The 20,844-nt window shown below is 44.0% G+C and overlaps 1 protein-coding gene across 5 annotated transcripts in view; it reads left to right on the top strand.

Annotated features, from left to right (window-relative positions):
- Positions 9,411-20,844, top strand: part of MAN2A1 (mannosidase alpha class 2A member 1) — a 134,290-nt gene continuing 122,856 nt past the window's right edge. For 4 of the 5 annotated variants that reach the window (XR_002433190.1, XM_021379733.1, XM_021379732.1 and 1 more), the window contains exon 1: positions 9,411-10,045. Coding sequence is in view for 4 of the 5 variants with exons in the window: in XM_021379733.1 (XP_021235408.1) it covers positions 9,911-10,045 (135 nt within the window). In the remaining variant the exon portion in view is untranslated. The remainder of the gene's footprint in view (positions 10,046-20,844) is intronic. The other variant, XM_021379729.1, reaches the window with a different exon arrangement.

Raw genomic sequence — 20,844 nt, 5'->3', positions numbered from 1 at the left:
CCTTCTCCATTTGCAATAATCATCCTCCAGTTCCTCAGGATTCCCCAAAAAGGCCTCACAACTTCGAACTTCCAACTAGATCCTCAGAAGTTCTTAGCAGAACTCTGACACTGCTGCACAAACTTTTGCGTCTGTTTGCTGCCTCTCACTGAGTTTGTTAGAATCCGCAGTCACCATGCTCATAGTAAAGAATTTCTTGCTAATATTTAACCTAAATATACCCTCTTTCAGTTTAAAACCATTACCCCTTGTTCTATCACTCTTCTCCCTGACAAGAAGTCCCTCCCCAGCTTTCCCAAAAGCCCCTTTTAGACACTGTGATAGATAAGCAGCAAAGAGGTCTCCTCGGATCTTCTCCAGGCTGAATGAGCACAGCTACTTCTACTCTCTTTATAAGAGAGACTCTAATCATTCTCCTGGCCTCCTCTGGACCAAATTGACCAGGTCCTCATCTTTATGCTAGAGATCTCAGACCTGAATGCAGTACTTCAGGTGGGAGAGAAGAAGCAAGAGAAGAGCAGAAGCAGTCAACCACCTTCCACAATCTGCTGGCAGCCCCTCTTTTGATGTAGCCCAGGATACATTTGGGTTTCTGAGCTGCAAGCAAGATTGATGGCTCATGCTGTTTCTCATCAAACAACACCTTCAAGTCTGTCTCCTCTGAATTGCTCTAAATCCGTTCTCCATCCAGCTTGCATTCATATTTAGGATTACCCCAACACAGATGGAGAGCCTTGAACTTGGCCTTGTTGAATCTCGTGAAGTTCACATCGACATCCTGTCAAGGTCCCTCTGGATGCCATTCCTTCCTTCCAGCATGTTCACTGCATCATGTAGCTTGATGTTGCTGGGAAACTTTCTTAGGGTGTGCTCAGTCCTACCATCCATGTCACCAACAAAGATGTTACATAGTGCATGTGCCAATAATGACCCTCAAGGAATGCCACTGGCAGTTGGTCTTCACCTCAACGTTGAGCTGTTAACCACAATTCTTTGAGTGCAACCATCCAGCCAATTCCTTATCTATGACATATTCCACCCATCAAATCCATGTCTCTCCTATTTAGAGACAAGAACGTCATGTAGAACAGTGTCAAATGCTTTACACAAGCCCAGGTAGATGACATCAGTTACTTTTTACATTTTGCCCATTTTTGTTTTTCTTCTTTTAAAACTTTATGGAATTTTAAGGATTGGGCTGCCCAACTTCTTCTCTTTAATTAATTAATTAATTTTTGTTGCTTTGTATGCAGGCTTACATACTTACTAACAGCAATTTTTCACAACCGTAAACAATTGCCTAGATATTGTTTTATAGTCAAATAGGTTAACCAAGAGAAAAAGGTACTTCTCAAAGGTGACAATGATTTGTAAGATTCCTTTCCTGACATGGATTTCAACTGACCTGAAAAGAGATGAAAGGAAAAAATAAGAACCAGAATATCATCCAAAAACATACCATACTATATTCCTACAATTTCAAATATTTGTTTTCATAGGCAGAAAACAACAATAAACATTAAATACATACATTTTGTTCCATATTGATGATGTTACTCCAAGAAAAGTAGATTTTTTAGAATATGTCATGATTTAATTAGTTTGTGCACACAGCAGTAGAAGCATCTGACATATTCTTGCGGATGTTTGTATTTGAAGTTACAGTGAATTATCTCTTCAAATAAGGATCTAGAACTTTTGTAGAAATTGACAGATTTTCTACTAAAGTGGGCCATGAAATAACACGTTTCCATAAACTCACATACACACCAAAGCATAGCAGAGTATTCAGTACCAGATGTACTCCTTGGCCAACCTGGCTACTTAGGCTGTCATTGCAGAAACAACTCAAAGGCAGTTGAGGATGTGCTCAACTTTGCTCTTACAGCATATGGTTTAAAACTTGTGGATTCAAGATATGTATTAAAACATTGCTAAGGTTCCATACTAATTAGGTTTTCCTGCAGGAAAAAGTTCAAAAATGTATCCAAAAACCACTCTCCACAATCCTGTAAGGAAGCTGAGCTCCTGAAAACCTTCATTCAGTGATGATGCGTGACTCTAATGCATTTAGTCTTTATATGAATATAGAGGACTATGATGATTGACTGATTTTTTTGTACATTGTAGGTGTATGGTAATTGTTGAGTCATGGCCTGAACCACTGATTGAGCACCTGGGGAAAGGACCTTGGGAGCACAGGTGAAGGCAATTCACCTGTGTGACTGGAAGGGGTGGAGCCTGGCTCCACCTTCCTTAGGCTCCATTTAAGGGCTGACTGCCACTGAGGAAGGATCTTTTTCTGGAGATCTTTCCTTGCTGGAGTTTTCCTGTGTGAGCCTAGATCTTTGGTGATGAGCAGTCCTTTTTTCCTTTCATTATATCACCTTTCTATTGTGTTAGTCCCTCTGTCATTACACTTCTTACATCACCTTCCCATTGTGCTGTTCTTTCTGATTGTTACAGTAGGCTAAGTAAAATGGTGAAGATTGTATTCTTTTAGCAAATGTATAACAGGAAAACATTAACTTAGCTTGGTTTATATTAACTTATGTTAGTAGACCTACAATGGTACTACATATTTTCTGTAGTAAATCACTAATCCTATGCTTATATCTGGCCTTTTTACAAGTGTGACATTTGCTGCTCTGAAGAATATTTTTGTTACTGTTTTGTTTTTAATATCATTAGATATTATTTAATTAAAAATGTCAACTGATGTTTCTATATGACTTCTTAAGCTGTAGATGTTGCTCTTTACTTGACACTGCTAATGCAGAAAACTATCTCCATCCATTAGTTGTTGCTTTACTTCCTTTAAACTATGGTTATACTTAAAAGATTTGCTGTCCCCAGACTGGTTTCCCAGTTTTGGGTAATTCTGAGAATAATCAGAATGATACCGTATTCTTTATCTTTCATTAAACATTGCCTTCCTATTATGTTTTCTAGAGAAGAAATGTATTATATTTAGTATATCTGGAGATGCAGAAAACTCCCTCTATCTGTTTAGGTGAGAGGTGTAAACTTAGTATTACATAATGTCTCTAGTAACTATTTTTCTTGAGATCTGAATGACAATGGGAAAAACAAACACAAGTTTTGTCCTATAATGTTCATGTAGTCTTTCCTTAGCTTAGCCACGTTTTACTTTTAAAACCAATGCTGTTTTGTTAATAACCAAGTCTTCATTCTTTCTGTGCTCCAAATTTGCCCTACGTTGAATTTGGAATCAGTACTTATTTTGAGAGAAAAATAAACTGCAGCAGATACATTCTTCAGTCTTTTCTTGTGTTTGTATTCTACTGTATTTTCAAGAGAATATCCATATAATTACACAAAAGCCTGATTGAACAGAGAAAAAGCAGGTATCAGACTGCATTCAGCAAAGAATGAAGGCATTGCTTCAATTTATTAAAAAATAATAATTTTTTTAAAAAAGATACTGCTTAATGACTCAATTCCACACTAAAGAAAAAGCTTGTTGAACAATTTTTATTGTCATGGTAACTTTTCGATTACATCATGCTATTCTCATTAAAGCAACTTTGTGGCTAAGCCCCTGAAAATCTAGTTATTTTGCTTCAACCCACAACAGTAGGGATGAAATGGCGGAATCAGTTTTCCAGAAGAAAAGGGCTGTGTTACAGTGAGTAGTCAATTTGGTCATCCATTAGGAAAAATTAGTTGTATGGCACATGAAAGTTGGAAGAGGTTATCAGACAGCATGTGGTGAGAGGGAACAAATAGTTCTAATGTGACCTGTGAGAATGCAGCATTGTTAGCAAGTGTCAAGATAGACTAATAAAACAACTTACAAGGGGTTTGAAAGAGTCCAGACTCTTACATTCAGCCTTGTTTACTCCTACCTGTTTGCAGTTTACTGAAACGTGAAATACATAAAATATGATTGAGTTACTTAGCCTACCAGGACAACAAAGTAATTGATTGTCAGCCTCCATATTAACCTTCAGTGAAGACAGAGTCTAAAAATTCTGAAACTACAGCATTTAACACAATTCTTTGATAAAACAAAGTACTACACCTTTTTCTCTCCCTCCAAATAAAAAATTGTTGAAGACAGGAACTGTAAACATATATTTAAAATCATACAGTCTAAAATCAGTTGGAGGCAAGTTCAGTATGTAGAATGTAAAAGTTATTTATAGAAATCAAATTTCTACAGCAATTCACTTTAGACAGGTTATCAAGAGGATGCCAACAGATCACATTAAATGTCTTCAAAGAAATGCAGTCTTTGGAAATAGATGTTGAAGAAAGAAACAAAAGCAGAAATTTGCATTACAGAAGTTCAAAGGACAAACAAAATGGAACCTTCCACCTTTGTTCTACATTCCCCATTTGTGTATTAGAACTACAGAAACCTCCTGAAGTTTAAGAAACCTGCATACTTGTACATTTTCAACAATACTTCAGCTGAAAATAGATGAAGCTTCATTAATTCCCCAGTGCTCTTAGTGTTCCAAGATCTATGCTATGCCAATGCAGTCTAATTCTAAAGCCATGAGTTTAAATACACATACATTTGTTTAAAATTTGGTCCTTGTTTTAATCAAGTCATCCAATGCAATGTTTAAAAGCCATGTTCAAAAAGCAAGGAAAAAAAAAAGATGTAGTTGAAAGCAATGCCTTATTTTGCTTCACTAGTTACTAATATTTTAGCGAAGAATAACCTGACTGCTTGGAATGTTGATTGATTTTTGCAGTCTGGAGCCCTACATCTTCAATAAATGCAAAGGCTGGCAAGTACTTCTACACGATACTAATACCAGGCAATGAGGCACTGCTAAACCGTTTTCTGGTAGATTTTTCATTTGGATTTAAATAAAAGTGATCGATCTGACACTAAGGGAATGTAAAATGAAAATAAATTAACTTGATGGGAATGTGAAAGCTTGTTGGTTTAAATAAACAATAAATAAAGGGGGAAGAGGAAGAAAGAAGACGGGAAGGGGAAAACTGAGAAAGAGGTAAAGGGGGGAAAGGGAACCTGCCAAGGTTGCCAAATTTCTATGTTCCTTAAATTTCTGAGACCAGTTGAAGTTTTCAATACAAAATTTGTTGATTACTTGTCTAGTTCAATTGTTATGATTTTAAAGTATGATGATGTAGTTACTGAAGCTACAAGTATTTTAAAATAGACAGACTATCTTTAAATTTCACAATTTAAAAGTCATCGACTTGGTGTGGAAACAAACTTCTGTCAGTAAATACTTTCACAGATTTTTTTTAACAATACTGTTATCAACAATAATTACAGCTTCTCTTCTAGAATGGAGTATACTTTTCTTTACCTGAAATTTGTGATCATTAGAAGTATAGAAGTTCTCCAGTGGGATGGTACTCACAAATGTACATTGGCCTGAAGCTAAATACGTTGTGCTATGTGTAGTGATTCATCTGAGCATGAACATGGAAGCAAAAGTAATAAGCAGAAATAGCTAAATGCTATGACAGTATGATGAAGTTTGTTAATGCAAGGTTTTTTAATGATTAATATTTGTCCCTGATTTCTTGATATTACAGTAAAACAAAGCTGAACCTTGAAAGAGGTTGCTAGAGATCAAATCAGTTCATCCAAGTTTGTCAGCAACCAGTGATTTTTATCTAACTGGTTATGTTTAACCTGGAGGAAACGAGAACTATTGATTACCTTTGCACTGTTGTTTTTACCGTAGGCTACTTACAGTGAGATTTCCAGGATGCAGCATCAGTCATCTTCTGATCCCACATCCCCTGAGAGCCACAACCTCCTCTTCTTGGTTTTCATTGTCTGCCTCCTTGTCTCTTCCTCATGGAGGTGGATGTCTGAAGTAGGGAAGCTGCTTCTTGGGCCATTTCCCCTGCAATTCATAGGAGACATGCTGCAGCTGAAGAATAATTTGTCCAAGTCTGCAAGAGAGGTAAAGAGTGTTTGCAGGACTTAATGGGTCCAGTGGTGCATGTTAAGCAGAGCCTGGCATTGCAAATTCAGAATCATGGGGAATTTATTGTAGTTCTAAGAATAAAGATATAATCTTTTTTTCATGAAAATGATACTGTACAGAGACTCCTCATTTGTTGATTTCCGTGTACTGCCTTTTTACTGGGTATCAAAGGCACTCCAGAAGTGCCCCTCTCAGGCATGTTTTGAGCTGCTACTGTGTTTCCAAACCACCCGTTGGGGGAAAAAAGCTTACTATGAAGGACACGGTGCCTTCTTCACAAGGATGGTTTTCACCTATAACTAACACTTGTAACTTATTAGTGCCATGCATTCTCTTCTGTGAGTTGCTTTGACTAGGTCTATATTTCTTTGGAGGATTACATTACTTATTACTATACCAAAAGTTTTAAGAAAGCCTAGAGTAATAAAGAAAGCAGAGCAGGCAGCACCAAAGGCTGCCTCCCTAGTCACTGCTGTGCAGCTGAACCTGTGGCTGTGCCCATGACCAGTTTATGTTTGCTTATGTAGCTCTGAAAGGTCAACCACTGGGATGACTGACAGTTTTGTTCCTCTGATTACAAGACTTGGACTTGATGTTCCCTGCTGGTCATTTCCAGCTCAGAGTATTCTATGGCCCAATGAGTTAGCACAAAGTTGAAGGGAGTTATGAAAACATTGCATGGGTTTAACTTCTGTATTTTCTACCTTTTTTTGGGGTGCTAGATCCCTTCAGTTATGTTTATTTGACTATAGAGTTTCTGAATAGCCAGAGATAAGACCTTCATGGTCTGCAGTGGAAAATACAATTTAGATACCATCAGACTGGTCAGTAAGATAATAACTATTGAAAACCAGGTTCCCATGTCTGGCATTAGAGGAATTTGGGTTTAAAGGTAAGGATAAGACAGACAGTAGGTACCCAAATTCCAAACCAATGTCAAAAAAAAAAAAAAAATCACTGCAGCAGTTACTAATGGTTTAAGGCATATCTGTACTTTAATATTAAACTTCTTTACATGACTGCAATTGCTGTCTTGTACTTTTGCATAGGTCTGCTCTAACCTCAGTACCCAGGTTCCCATGTGCCTCTAAATGGAAAGAAAAAAAACCACAAGCCTAAGTCTGAAGATACATGTGTATACCTTATGATACTGCTTAAGTGGCACTTGAATTAGTCCCCTCAGACACATATATATTGTTACAGAGCTTTAAAGCATAGGACCAGATATTACTTTCAACACCACCCATGATAGTATTTAACTTGATTCAATGCACATCTTTACCCTCATCTGTTGTGGAGTCTCACTACTTGATATGTATCATTGAAACAGTGAATGGATGGTACAGCTGTTAATTTCCTTACACTTAAGTAGTATTCTAAGAAATAGTAGTTTATTAAAAGCATTACAGCTTTTCTCTGAAAAAGAAAAATGCTTGTGAGGAAAGATTTACATTGCTTTCATTGACTTCAGCTCCAAATGTGAGTGCTGTGTATTTCCACAGCTCCGATCACCTATGTCTTGGGAAGAACTCTGACAGTACAGAATCCTTCACCAACTCTGTGTGGCTGCCCTGGTCTGGGTGACTTAGCACCAAAAACAGCCCTGTAACAGAAATGGGAACTGTGTCTGACTGCAGCACTCCCACTGTCTCAGCCACCTGACTATAACTATCTCTCCACAGTGCTCTTGTCTCATTCATCAAACTGCTTCTGACATTTTTAACAAGGGAAATAGAAGGTCTGCCGATGGCTGGTTTGTTCACAGTCTGGTCCTTCCCCATAGGTACCCTGTTCAAAGAATCAACTAAATATGCCATGAAATAAATGAGGAAGTATTTATCTGATCAAGCAAATAATGAGCAAAGGCCTCACTCTGAACCCTAATAATACATATCCCGAATCCTGGTATCATTTTTTGAAATCTCAGTGTTACCCTACTGTAGATTTAAATATAATTTTCCTCTTAGGAAAGATAAATTTGTAGATAGCATCTCACACAGATCACTGCAAAGTTGGATTTTTGATATCTGACCTCCACTAACAAAGTGACAAATGGAAAAAGAAGCATTTATATATGTATATTTTTTTTTCAGTGTGCATCCGCCGCTAGAGGGGGAATAGAGCAAACAGGAGGAGGTAAGAGCCATGTGTTACACACGGTCCTTTGCTAAGCAGAATGTTACCTGTTTCAATACTCCTGTGTTTTATTCCAGATTCTGCAGGAGACCCACCAGCACTGTCCCTCTGTTCTGCTGTTGGACTGCTGTGCCCTTCCCCTACTGTCTTCCACCCTGATCTGCTTCATCTCTCAACCTGCAGCTGTTCCTGGTCAGTGCTTCTTGCCATTTCTACATAGCCTCCATTCTTCTGTCCTGCCTCCACCGCACAGCTCCACCCTTCAGCCTTTTTTTTTTTTACGTCCCTGGCCTTACAGAAATCAGTCCTTCTGAACTGAAACACAGTCTGTGTGCAAAGCAGTGAGCAGGTCTCTGCCCCCACTCACCCCATGGCATATTGCACCCACACTCGTCCTGTGGGAGGACTGTGGGGCCTGCACACCCAGAATCACTCCAATTCTGTTGCACAGTGGGAGAAGGGGATGTAGGTGATATGGACAGCTGATCCCTCAGGTGGGTTCTGTGAGCCACTGAAACAGGTGCTCCATTTGGAAAAACTTAGTGAAGGTTTGACTTTCTTGGATCCTTCAGAAGCCTGAATACTATCGGTCAGACCTCCTGCTGTTTTAACAACTCTGGTAGAAAAATAAAGAAAAAAACACCAGTTGCTTTCAGACTGCAGACTGTGAGGAAGTCAGAGCTGCTTGACAAGAGTTCACACACGCAATTGCTAAAGCTTCCAGCGCTCGTGTAGTTCTCATTAACAGACAGTGCATCCCAACTACTTTCCCAGAGCATTATCCAGATGCTGGACGGTTTAAAATCTCACAACATCGCATCCGTCAAAATTAGGAACTAAACATGGCCACGCCGGAGGAGAGGCACCCCCAGCACTGGGGCCCCCACTGCTGAGCCATGAGGTGCATTTGCTGAAGCTCATTCAAATGTGGAAAACACCGACTCAACCCCGAGCGTGAGGGTGATCCATACATGTGCGTAACACTGTACGGGAGGAACAGCGCCAGCAAAGAGCGCAGCCCTCGAGCTGACAAGTCTCTGCCGAGCACCGAGTTGCCGTCGGCCACGGCTACCGGGAAGCACGCCCTTCTCCGGTCCTCTCCAGGCGGGGCCTCGGGGACAGCCCCCTGCTACGGCCTCCTGCACCGCTGCCCTCTGCGGGCGGGGCGCGGACGGCGCCGGGCCAGCGCCGGCGCGGCGGAGGAAGAGCAGTACCGCCCCCTTGGCCGCGGGGCGGTGCGGTCCGACCCGGCCCAGCCGAACTGCGGGGCGGAGAGCGGGGGCGGTGCTGCTCCCGTGACCTGCTCCCGGCACCGCCCACCCGCACGGGGGAGGAGCGCGGCGTTCTGGCGGCGTCGGGGCTGGGCGCTGGCGGGCGGGGGTTCTTTTCGGCGCGGAGCGTGTTCTCGGCGGCGGCCCGCGGTGCTTCGGAGCGGCAGCGCTCCGGCCGCGGGGCGGGAGAGGAAGTACCAGACTCCGGCGCCGCTTGCCGGTGGCGAGGAGGAACGGAGCGGCCGGAGAAGGAGGAAGGGAAGCGGGGAGTCAGCGGCGCTCGCTCGGCCCCGCAGCGCTGCCGTCGCCGCTTCCCTGCTAGGTGCAGCCCGAACCTGATCCGCTGCCGGAAACTGCCGGCTCGTCTCCGGCAGCGGCGCGGGTCTCCGGGCGGCGCTCCGTGCCCGGCGTGGGGGGTGACTTCTCGCACTTCTCCGGAGAGCGCCCGGGGCTGCCCCGCCGGAGGAGCGTCGCTGCCGAGGTTTTGCCGCCGCCCGGCGCGGGAGCAGAACTTTCCCCTGGCAGCGCCGCGCGGGGCGGCGGGAGCGTGGCGCGATGAAGCTGAGCCGGCAGTTCACGGTGTTGGGCAGCGCGGTGTTCTGCGTAGTGATCTTCTCCCTCTACCTGATGCTGGACCGGGGCCACTTCGACCACCCCAAGAGCCCCCGCCGGGAGGGCACCTTCCCCAAGGTGAGCGCGGCGCCTCTGGGCCGCGGCGGGGCGGGGGCGAGCGAGCGCCCTTCATCCCGCGAGCGGAGAGGGCGGAGGGGACGGGGAAGCGAAGAACGGGGACGCCCGCTTCCTCCCCTCGGGGCGCTGCGCCTGGGGGTAGCGGAGAAGCGCGGCCCCGCTCCTCGGCGGCAGCGGGGCGGGTGGGCCGGTGGGGTAGGACGCGCGGTGCCGCCTCTGGGCGGCGCTGCCGGGCGCGGCGCGGGTAAGGAGGGGCGGTGCTGCGTCCGGCCGCGGCGGAGCCTTGGGGCGGCGGAGGGGGGCGAGGGTTCGTTGTGAGCGGCGCTGGCAGCCGGCGGAGTTGGTACTGAAAACGGAGAACTGGAGGCCAAGCCTCAACGACGTCAACAGGTAGGCGGGGGGGGGGTGGGAACACCGAGTTCGCTGGGGCCGCCGTTGTTACTGAGCGTTGGTTTGGAGCCGGAGGTGGCTCGCAGCTGGCAGCGCGGTGTGGCTGTTTTAGGGAGCGTGTCCTAACACCTTGCCTTGTCTTGGTGCCTGCATGGGTGGAAAGCTAAAAGCTGTTTAGTTGTAGAGTTAAAATAAGCTAACTCTAATTGCAACAGGAATGAAAGTGTTTTGGAGAACACACAGCATGCTGTGCAGAAGGACAGAACTGCTGCGTATGAAGAGTTTTATGTTCTTGCAGTAGTAGACCAAAATTACAGGAAATTAGGAACTAAAGATACAGTTCGTTTTTTTTTTCTTGTATTTATTCTGCTTGGGAAATGAAACAACTGGAAGTGTCTTAGTACAGCAGTGAGGTGTCAGGTGGAACTCAGAAGGCATGTCAAAAAATAACATTTTATTTTTCTGATAGAGTCACCAGCTTCTCTCTTATAGCGAGGATAATAGCTGACACCATTTTATTTTTGGCCAAGGTAAAATCCTCGACTTCAGTGTAGGAAGGGACAGAGCTTGGTTCAGCCTCTGCTTCTTGGAGTTACAGTTCAGAGGTCAGCCACTGGCTGTTTTGGAACCAAGAGAATGGGAAAGAGGCAGTGGAGAAGAAAGGCCAGTCTCTTGCAGCTGCATCCGCTTGGTCTGTAACTCCAGCAGGAAGGTAATGTGTTTGGTATGTGTAAAAGCTACTGTGAGTGCTGCTTTGGTGATGCAGTCACTGCCAGTATTAGCAGAGCATTTCATGTCTTTGTATCACTGGTTGAGTTTAACCCTGGTAAAGAATAGAATAGGAAAGCATGTCTTTTTTTTTCAGTCGTGTTTTGGTTTTAAAAATTGAAGTGAATATGGAAGACCTACAGGATGTGTTGGTTTTCCATTGTCAGTATCTTGCAGTTGAAATTCCTGTCAGTGTCCAGCAGTGTAACATTGGTCTTGCAGTGTAAAGTCAGGAAAACATTCTGCTGTCCGTCCTCCTTCCTCTCTTCTGACCTCTGGAATGTTCTGTCAGTGATCACTTTTCTTCTGCCTTTTCTATACAGAAATCTCTTTGAGGCTGCTTGCTCTTGCTGCGGAATCCTCTGCCAGCACTGTTTCATATCCCCTTTTGGTGAATAATTAACCTTTTCCTTCTTACTGCTTTATCCTTCGAGAAAGTTATATGTTAATCTGGTGGAACTTTTTTGCTGCTCTTTGGGTTCTAAATAGAAATGTTTCTCTTTGTTAAAAACTGGAATACCTCTGGAACGTAGGAAATAATTTTCTGAGCCCTGTCATGCATCAGCTTAAAGTTGAAATGAAAGATGAAGGGCAACAGGAGCTACCAAAAATATTTGAGAAGAATATGCTGTCTTAGCTTACAGAAAAACTATGTCAGCATAGCATTGCCGGAACTCAATGTACTGTAAGTGAAATTAGTCACAGATGTAAAAACTTGAAGCAGTTTTTGTTTGTGGAAAGCTTTGGCAGCAGCGTATTGAATGTCTGTGGATTCAGGAGGGCATTTTCCTTCATGACAACAAAGGTCAGTTTTTTTCTTACTGCTTAGAAAAAGGAATTGAAATGTTTTTCACGACTTTTTTGAGAGCTTCATTTTATCTTTTTCTGATCTGATAATGTGTTAATTTTTCAACTTTGTTTCTCTGTGCAGTTCTGCTAAGAGACCTTGCATGTCCTGAAAGTTACCCTTCCTGACGCACGTGGTGTACATAACCTCAGAGGACAGAAGCGGGTACCACTGGAAGCATCCTCCCCTCTAAGCTTATAAGTGTTTGTCTATCTAGACTTCAATTTCTGCCAGGATTAGAGTTGGGACTTTTAGCTGCCAATGCCTGTTGATCTGCGTTCACCTAAAGAATGTGGTACCTAATACCAGTGGTAAAATGTTGATAATTGCTGTTTGGCTTTCGTTTTCACAGTTTCTTCCAGATTCTTCTTGTTGCATGATCTCATGATAGTGTGCATCAGATTGAGGCTTGTAAATCAGTCTTCTCTGAGCTGCGTCTGCCATTATGCTCAAGAGTTGCTCTTCCTGAGCTTCATTTCTAGTTTGAGAGTTCAGGTAGTTGTTCAAGCACGCCAGTAGAAATAATTGCCGAAATAATTTTGGGAGAAGATCTCCCAAGAAGCATAAATACCCCTAAGAAGGTGCTTTTATATATTCTATAACTAAAATGCTTGTCAGTGCTTTTCGCTGCTGTGTGAAAGAAAATCTGTGGTTTGATTCAGGAGGCCATGATAGTATCTTGTCTCTTTATGGGCTGAATTTGCAAAAGCAGGCTTCAGTAGTCACTTTTAAAGTAAATGTTGTTAATGCACCATGGTAAAGTGGCATTATGACAACTGTAACAGAACTTGAACTAATGAGGTAACTTACAGCGTTGTCATCACTGATGGTGTGTTTACATCATATCTGAAGGTCTGTATGATAGAACAGAAGTCTCTGAATTTTGGGAAGATTAGGTACCTACAGTATATCATAGAATCATAGAATGAGCTAGGTTGGAAAAGACCTACAAGATCACCTAGTCCAACCATCCACCTACCACCAACAACCCCACTAAACTATGTCTCCCAACGCTATATCTAAACGTTTCTTGAACGCCTCCAGGGACGGTGACTCAACCACCTCCCTGGGCAGCCCGTTCCAGTGCCTGACCACTCTTTCAGAAAAGTAGTATTTCCTAATGTCCAGCCTAAATCTCCCCTGGCGCAACTTGAAGCCATTCCCCCTTGTCCTGTCCCTAGTTACAAGAAAGAAGAGGCCAACCCCCAGCTCACTACAACCTCCCTTCAGGTAGTTATAGAGAGCGATGAGGTCTCCCCTGAGCCTCCTCTTCTCCAGACTGAACAATCCCAGCTCCCTCAGCCGCTTCTCATAAGGCCTGTGCTCCAGACCCCTCACCAGCTTTGTCGCCCTCCTCTGAACACACTCCAGGGCCTCAATGTCCTTTTTGCAGTGAGGGGCCCAAAACTGGACACAGTACTCGAGGTGGGGCCTCACTAGGGCTGAGTACAGAGGGAGAATGACTTCCCTACTCCTGCTGGCAACACTATTTCTGATACAAGCCAGGATGCCATTGGCCTTCTTGGCCACCTGGGCACACTGCTGGTTCATGCTCAGCCGAGCGTCGACTAATACCCCTACGTCTGTTTCCTCCATACAACTTTCCAGCCACTCTGCCCCAAGCCTGTAGCACTGCCTGGGGTTGTTGCGGCCAAAGTGCAGGACCTGGCACTTGGTCTTGTTGAACCTCATCCCGTTGGCTTCAGCCCAGAGATCCAGCCTGTCCAGATCTCTCTGTAGGGCCTCTCTACCCCCAGGCAGATCGACACTTCCTGCCAGCTTGGTGTCGTCTGCAAACTTACTGAGGGTACTCTCAATGCCCTCATCCAGGTCATCAATAAAGATATTGAAGAGGACAGGCCCCAGCACCGACCCCTGGGGAACACCACTCATGACTGGTCGCCAGCTGGATTTAACTCCATTCACCACCACTCTCTGGGCCCGGCCCTTCAGCCAGCTCCTTACCCAGCAAAGGGTGTACCTGTCCAAGCCAGTTTCTCCAGGAGAATACTGTGGGAGACAGTGTCAAAGGCTTTGCTGAAGTCTAGGTAGACCACATCAACAGCCTTTCCCTCATCCACCAGACGGGTCACTCGATCATAGAAGGAGATCAGGTTGGTCAAGCAGGACCTGCCCTTCACAAACCCATGCTGGCTAGGCCTGATCCCCCGGTTGTCCTGCAAATGCCACGTGATCTCCCTCAGGACAATCTGCTCCATAACCTTCCCTGGTACCGAAGTCAGGCTGACAGGCCTGTAGTTCCCTGGATCCTCCTTATGACCCTTCTTGTAGATGGGAGTCACGTTGGCAAGTTTCCAGTCTTCTGGGACCTCTCCAGTTGACCAGGAATGCCGATAGATGATGGAAAGCGGCTTGGCTATCTCCTCTGCCAGCTCCCTCAGTACTCTCGGGTGGATCTCGTCTGGCCCCATGGACTTGTGGCAATCCAGGTGGAGTAGTAGGTCTCTGACCATTTCCTCCTGAATCATGGGGAGTTTGTTTCACTCCCCATCCGAGACTTCCAGGTCAGAGAGTAGAGTGCTCTGAGGACAACTGGTCTGGCTTTTAAAGACAGATGTAAAAAAGGCATTGAGAACCTCAGCCTTTTCATTGTCCTCAGTGGCCAATATAGAGATTAAGACTTGCCTCTCCTCTAATTCCTGCATGTAACTTCATGGATCCTGTCTGATTTTTGTAGATGTATCATTCTTAAGGTGGCCATATCACAATCTCTGTCTTTCTCTCAGAACTTCTTTGTAGTCACTGTAGGATCTTTTCTTGCTGTAGTATACCGTGGACTCTGGTATTCTTCCACAGACTTTGTTCCCTTCCTCTCCCTTGCCATTTTTCTTTATATTCCTTCAGTACAACTCTGATGTAGATCTCCAAAGTCCAGAACTACTACCATGACTGCTTCCTATGAATGCTCTGCTCAGAAAGAGCATTTGGCTGAAAATCTAAGAGAGCTCATCAGCAGTTAATAATGACCTGCTCAAGAAGGTTCAGGCACTGCTATATACTTATTTTAACCATCTCAGTTTAGGCAGTGTTATTACTACAATGATTATGCTAGTTTTTAAAGTTCTGGAGAGTAACAGTAGAATTGCTGCCGGATATCTTCCCCATTCCTCTACTCCTTTAAGTAAACAAATAGAAGCTGCTGGGGAAAGTACCTCCTTTTGGTAAGGCTGTCTCAAAACATCTGTGGCTGTACGAATGGAGAGGAAAATGCTCCAGCTATCAGCTTTTGCATTTGAGAAAGCTAATGCATGATCCGGAAAGTGAGAAATTGTACAGTTGGTCTGCATGCCTGCTGCCCTGCCTTAGAATAGGATAATTCCTGTTTCAAGGCACACACAAGACTACTGTGTGTCCTAGCATCCTGTCTCAGGATAGAAATGATGTTTCAACATTGTGCAGAGACAAGCTCAAGGTGGAGGAATAGCGTTAGATGCATTTTTATATTATTATTGAACCAGTCCTCAACTCTTACCATTGTGTAAATCACCTGGTGTAATTTACAAAAGAAAAAGAAAGTCATAGAGTATATTGCTTCTGTCTGTAATAACAGAATTCTCTGAAATACCTTGTGACTGTCTGGTGGAATGAGTTTTGGAATGTTGATTAGTTCTTTGCTGTCTCCTGTGCACTGTGTGTCAGGTACAAGGGATTCTTAGGCTAAATTGATACAGCTAAATAAAAACTTCATTCAAATCAAGTCTGAAGTGGAGCAGCTTCACTTAAAGAGCCAGTGTTACTGTATACAAATGAATGCCAAATATGAATAAGCACATATTAATCTATTTTCTATTTGGGATTCAAATAGAAAAAAATCACTAGCCTAACTGCTTATTTTCTCAACTAACTTTACTTTGAGCTAGAGTAAATTCATAAAAGCTGTTCATTTACAGAAGCTGGTGGTGTATTTCTTTTGATTTTGAATTTTGCTTGTCTTAAGCCTTAGAGAACATGGTGCACTCTTAAGACAAAGAAATACATTAAAAATCCAGTGTTTCTTAAATTAAGTGGAGGATTTCTTTTGGAGCAAGACTATTTTGCTTCAGAAATATGTCCTTGGTGTAGTCTTCACGTTTTCTGCCTGTGCAAGGCAAAGCAGCAACACAGCAGAGCATCTTCTCTCACTACTTGATTGGTGATGCTCTGAGCTTGGAACCAAGCTGTTTTTTTCCTAACCATTTTCACACAACTTGCTTTGGCTTTTATGGGACATATCCCCATCATGTATAAAGATGTTTCTGAAACTCAGGTCTGCTACAATTCTGATTGATAACTGGAATAGGATGAAGTAATTGTTCCTTCTTATCTTAGGTCTTTCCCTTAAACTTTATTAGAAGGAAATCACAAACATATAGCAACTTCAATCCTTAGTGTTTTGCTTCTTTTTTCTTTTTAAACAATAATTTTCTGAATAAGATTCCTCCTGATCACTCCTTCCTACCTCCCCGTGCCTTTTTATTTCAAGTTTACTCTAATAGTCTCATGTATGTGAACTGCTTTTATGGGCTCTGTAGCTGCATTGCCTTGAACAGAGATGATGAAATACAGTTCCTCTAAAATCAATTGGCTTGTTCTTTCATTTCCTGTATCCTTCCAGCAAAGGATTAAGGCCTGGCTGTTGGTGTTACTACTAAAGCTTCTCTGCTGGCTTCCTGTTTTCAAAGCATCTACATGATGCTTCACATATTTCTCAGCAAATAATACAAGCAGTGATTATTGCACTGTGCAGTGTTATTTCATTTGTGCTTACCAGTTGTTCGGAAGTAATACCACGTGGCCAAAATATAACTCCTAGTAGGGTGGAGCAGTAATAGGAGGAAATTGGGGCCAAGTACATGTCAGAAACACTCACAGTTCTTTGAATCTGAGGACCGAACAAAGGCATCTTGTGAGCTTTGCTTTGGAGTTAGTGGTAGGCTAATAGTTTCTCTACTAAAAGGCAGCCTGCCTTTGGTTAGCCCTCAGTTTCCTGTAGGTGGCTGTAACTACAGTGTATCATCAGCTCATGCTCCATAGTTGTTGTGCCCCAGTTGTGTATGGTACCAACCTTTGGTGTTAGCCTTCTGTCTTTATGCCTTCTGCTTTTGGAATTGCAGCATCACAGAATGTCAGGGAGTGGAAGGCACCTGATATACCAGAAATACACATCCCAGCTGTAGTTTTGCTTGACATACTGTAGTGAAGTCAGTGAAATCAGTGGCTTACCTTAGCCATGAATACATACGTTTTGTTGCTTCACGTTCTTTTCATGATCTCACAAAAATATTACAGTGAGCTCAATTAGAATGGTTCTCTAAAGGCAGGAAATCTTGCCAGACCAGTATGGCGGCCTTCTTTGATGGAGTGACAGCATCAGTGGAAAAAGAAACTGATGTCGTCTTCCTGGACTTCTGCACCCCTTTGACAGGGTCCAGCACATCTTTATCTCTGAACTGGAGAGATGCAAATTTGAAAGATGGACTATTTGTTGGGAAAAGAATTGGTTGGAAGGTTGCAGACAGGAGGTTGTGTTAAATGGCTCTATGTCCAGGTGGAAGCTGGTGACCAATGGTGTCCCCAAGGGGTCTGTCTCAGGATCAGTGCTCTTTAGCATCTTTATCCATGACATAGACAGTGGGAACGAGTGCATCTTTGGCAGCTTTGCTGATAACTCCAAGCAGAGTTGCGCAGTTGGTATGACAGAAAGAAGGAATGCCTGGATGGGCTTGAAAAGTGGGCTCATGTGACCCTAATGAGGTTTAACAAGGCCAAGTACAAGGTGTTGCACTTGGGTCATGGCAATCCCAGGTATGAGTACAGACTGGGAGAATAACTCATTGAGAGCAGCCTTACAGAGGACTTGGGGGTCCAGGTGGATGAGAAGCTGAACATGAGCCAGCAGTGTGTGCTTGCAGCCTGGAAGGCCAATAGTATTCTGGGCTGTGTCAAAAGAGGGGCAGCCAGCAGGGTGATGGAGGTGATTGTCTCCTTCTTCTCTGCACTCATGAGGCCTTATCTGGAGTACTGCATCTAGGCCTGCGGCCTCAAAGCAAGAAAGATATGGCTATGTTAAATATGTCTAGATCTGGCTACGAAGATTATTTGAGGGCTGGAGCAGTACTCTTAGGAAGAAGAGTTGAGGGAGCTGCGCTTATTCAGCCTGCATATGAGGACACCTCACTCAAAGAAAGCTTTTAATTGGTAGGGAGGCAGGCTTTTTATATGTTCTGATAATGATACAACGTGGGGGGAATGGCTTTAAAGTAAAAGTGGGAAGATTTATGTTAGATATCAGGAGGAAATTCTTTACTCAGAGGGTGGTGAGGCACTGGCACAGGATGCCCAGAGAAGCTGTGGATGCCCCGTCCCTGGAGGTGTTCAAGGCTAGGCTGGATGGGACCCAGGGCAGCCTGATGTAGTGGTTGGCAACCCTGCCCATGGGAGCTTGGAGCTGGAATGGTCTTCAGTGTTCCTTCGAACATAAGCCATTGTTTGAAATCGTTAGAAAGGTTATTTAGGTAATTTTCACTGTTAAAAATACCCAGAAGTCTTCTGCTCAGCTTAATAAATGCTTAAAACCTTGACTTGTGCTTTTGACTGATGCACTGTATGTTTGCTTTTTTTATTGTGTGTCCAATCTTGCAAAGTGAAAACACATTGAAAGTTTGTGTTCAAATATTAAACTTTTATGCTATATCAGGCTGTATTTTTAAGTTTTATCTGCTTGCTTTTTCTGTAGAGGATGTGACCATTTAGTATGTTCTGTTCATCGTACAGTGCTCTAACAGTGAACAGAGAATGTATTCTGGTCTTACCATCTTGGTATGCTGCCATCTGGCCAGAGCCTTGATATCAAGATTTTAATGAAGTTCGTACATCATTTGTGATGATTTACTTGGAAATAATTATTGACAAGGAACTGGTACAGAAACTGATGAAGCTGACTGTAAATTCAGAAAAAGACTTGAAGTTCAGTTTCCATAAAGCTTAGTGCTGTAAGTCTGTATAGGCAATGATCTGGATTTGGATTGCACATCCTTAGGAGAACTCTGTTCATTGTGTCCTCACCTCAGCTTATTTGTGCACCAGAGCCTCTTAAGTAGGACACTGCCTGCTCCTTTGCGGCATCCAGTTTGTTCATGTGGGTGAGAGGGAGAATGGACTCTGGCTGGTTTTGAACCAAACATTTGATGGTTGCTGGCAGACTCTCTGGATGTGTAATAAGTTTTAGCTGTCCTAACCTCAGAAGTCTCTAATGTGGATTTCTCTTCTTCCTGCCAGTTTGTGTGATTTCCTCATCCATAGGCCTGTCATGCTCTATCATGCTTCCACTTCAACTATTTGAGCTAGCTGTCTTTTTTGTTCATGAAATGGTCAGCAGGTGCGTGTTGAAAGCAGCAGTGTTTAGAAAATGAGTGAACGTTACTGAGGAAGTGAAAGTTGCAACTAATATTCTTTTCTGCATTGTTGAATGCTTAAATGGAAGAAATTATTCTGTCTTGCCCAGAATAGAGAAACAGAATATCCTGAGATGGAAGGAATACACAAGGGTAATCCAGTCCAATTTGATGCTCCACACCCAAAATTCAAACCCTGTGTCTGAGAGCACTGTCCAAACGCTCCCAGAACTCTGGCACCTGGGGCCATGCCCATGCCCACTGCCCTGGGCAGCCTGTTCCATGCACACCGCTCTCTGGTGCAGAACCTTTCCCTAGCCCCCACCTGCCCCTCCCCTGACACAGCTCCATGCCATTCCCTTGGACCCTGTCACTGTCACCAGAGAGCAGAGCTCAGTGCTGCCCCTCTGCTCCCTGTGAGGAGCTGCAGCCGCCATGAGGCCTCCCCTCGGCCTCCTGTGTGCTGGGCAGAACACACACAGGGACCACAGCTGCCTCTCATACATCTTGCCCTCCAGGTCCTTCTCCATCTTCATACCCCTCCTTTGGATGCTCTCTAATAGTTTTATGTCTGTGTATTGTGGCACCCAAACCTGCACCCAGGGCTCCAGGTGAGACTACACAGTGCAGAGTGGGACAGCCTTTCGCTCAGTGGCTGGCAGAGCTGGGCCTCATGCCCTCCAGGGTATGGTTGGCCCTTTGGGCTGCCAGGACACTCTGCTGGCTCATGTTCAACTTGCTGTCAATCCTTCATTGCATGCAATGTTTCATTGTGTTATTGGGCTTTCCTCCTTGTGCTGGGTAACAGTGTGCTCCTTTCTGGAGAGAATCCTTACTACTGTATCAAATACAAATAGACAAGAACAGATAGAAGGCTGTGAGAAAGCAGACTGTTTTGGGGAGTTTGGGTCTTGAAAAGATTAGAAACATAAAGAAATGCAGCTGCTTCATACAATGGTAGGAGTAGGTTGTTCAGTGCAGCTAATGTGCGTGGTTGTTTTTTTTTCCTCAGATGAGTGGAGAATTAATCATAGAATCATAGAATCGTAGAATGGCTTGGGTTGAAAAGGACCTCAAAGATCATCAAGTCTCAACCCCCCTGCCAAGTGCAGGGTCGCCAACCACTAGACCAGGCTGCCCAGAGCCATGTCCAGTCTGGCCTTGAATGCCTCCAGGGACGGGGCATCCACAACCTCCCTGGGCAACCTGTTCCAGTGCGTCACCACCCTCTGTGTGAAAAACTTCCTCCTAATATCTAACCTAAATCTCCCCTGTCTCAGCTTAAAACCATTCCCCCTTGTCCTATCGCTATCCACCCTCACAAACAATCGATCCCCCTCCTGTTTATACGCTCCCTTCAAGTATTGGAAGGCCACAATGAGGTCTCCCTGGAGTCTTCT

This window comes from Numida meleagris, chromosome Z, assembly GCF_002078875.1.
Source record: "Numida meleagris isolate 19003 breed g44 Domestic line chromosome Z, NumMel1.0, whole genome shotgun sequence".
NCBI lineage: Eukaryota > Metazoa > Chordata > Aves > Galliformes > Numididae > Numida > Numida meleagris.
Note: the sequence above shows the minus strand (reverse complement) of the source record. Positions and strands in the feature narration are given on the sequence as shown.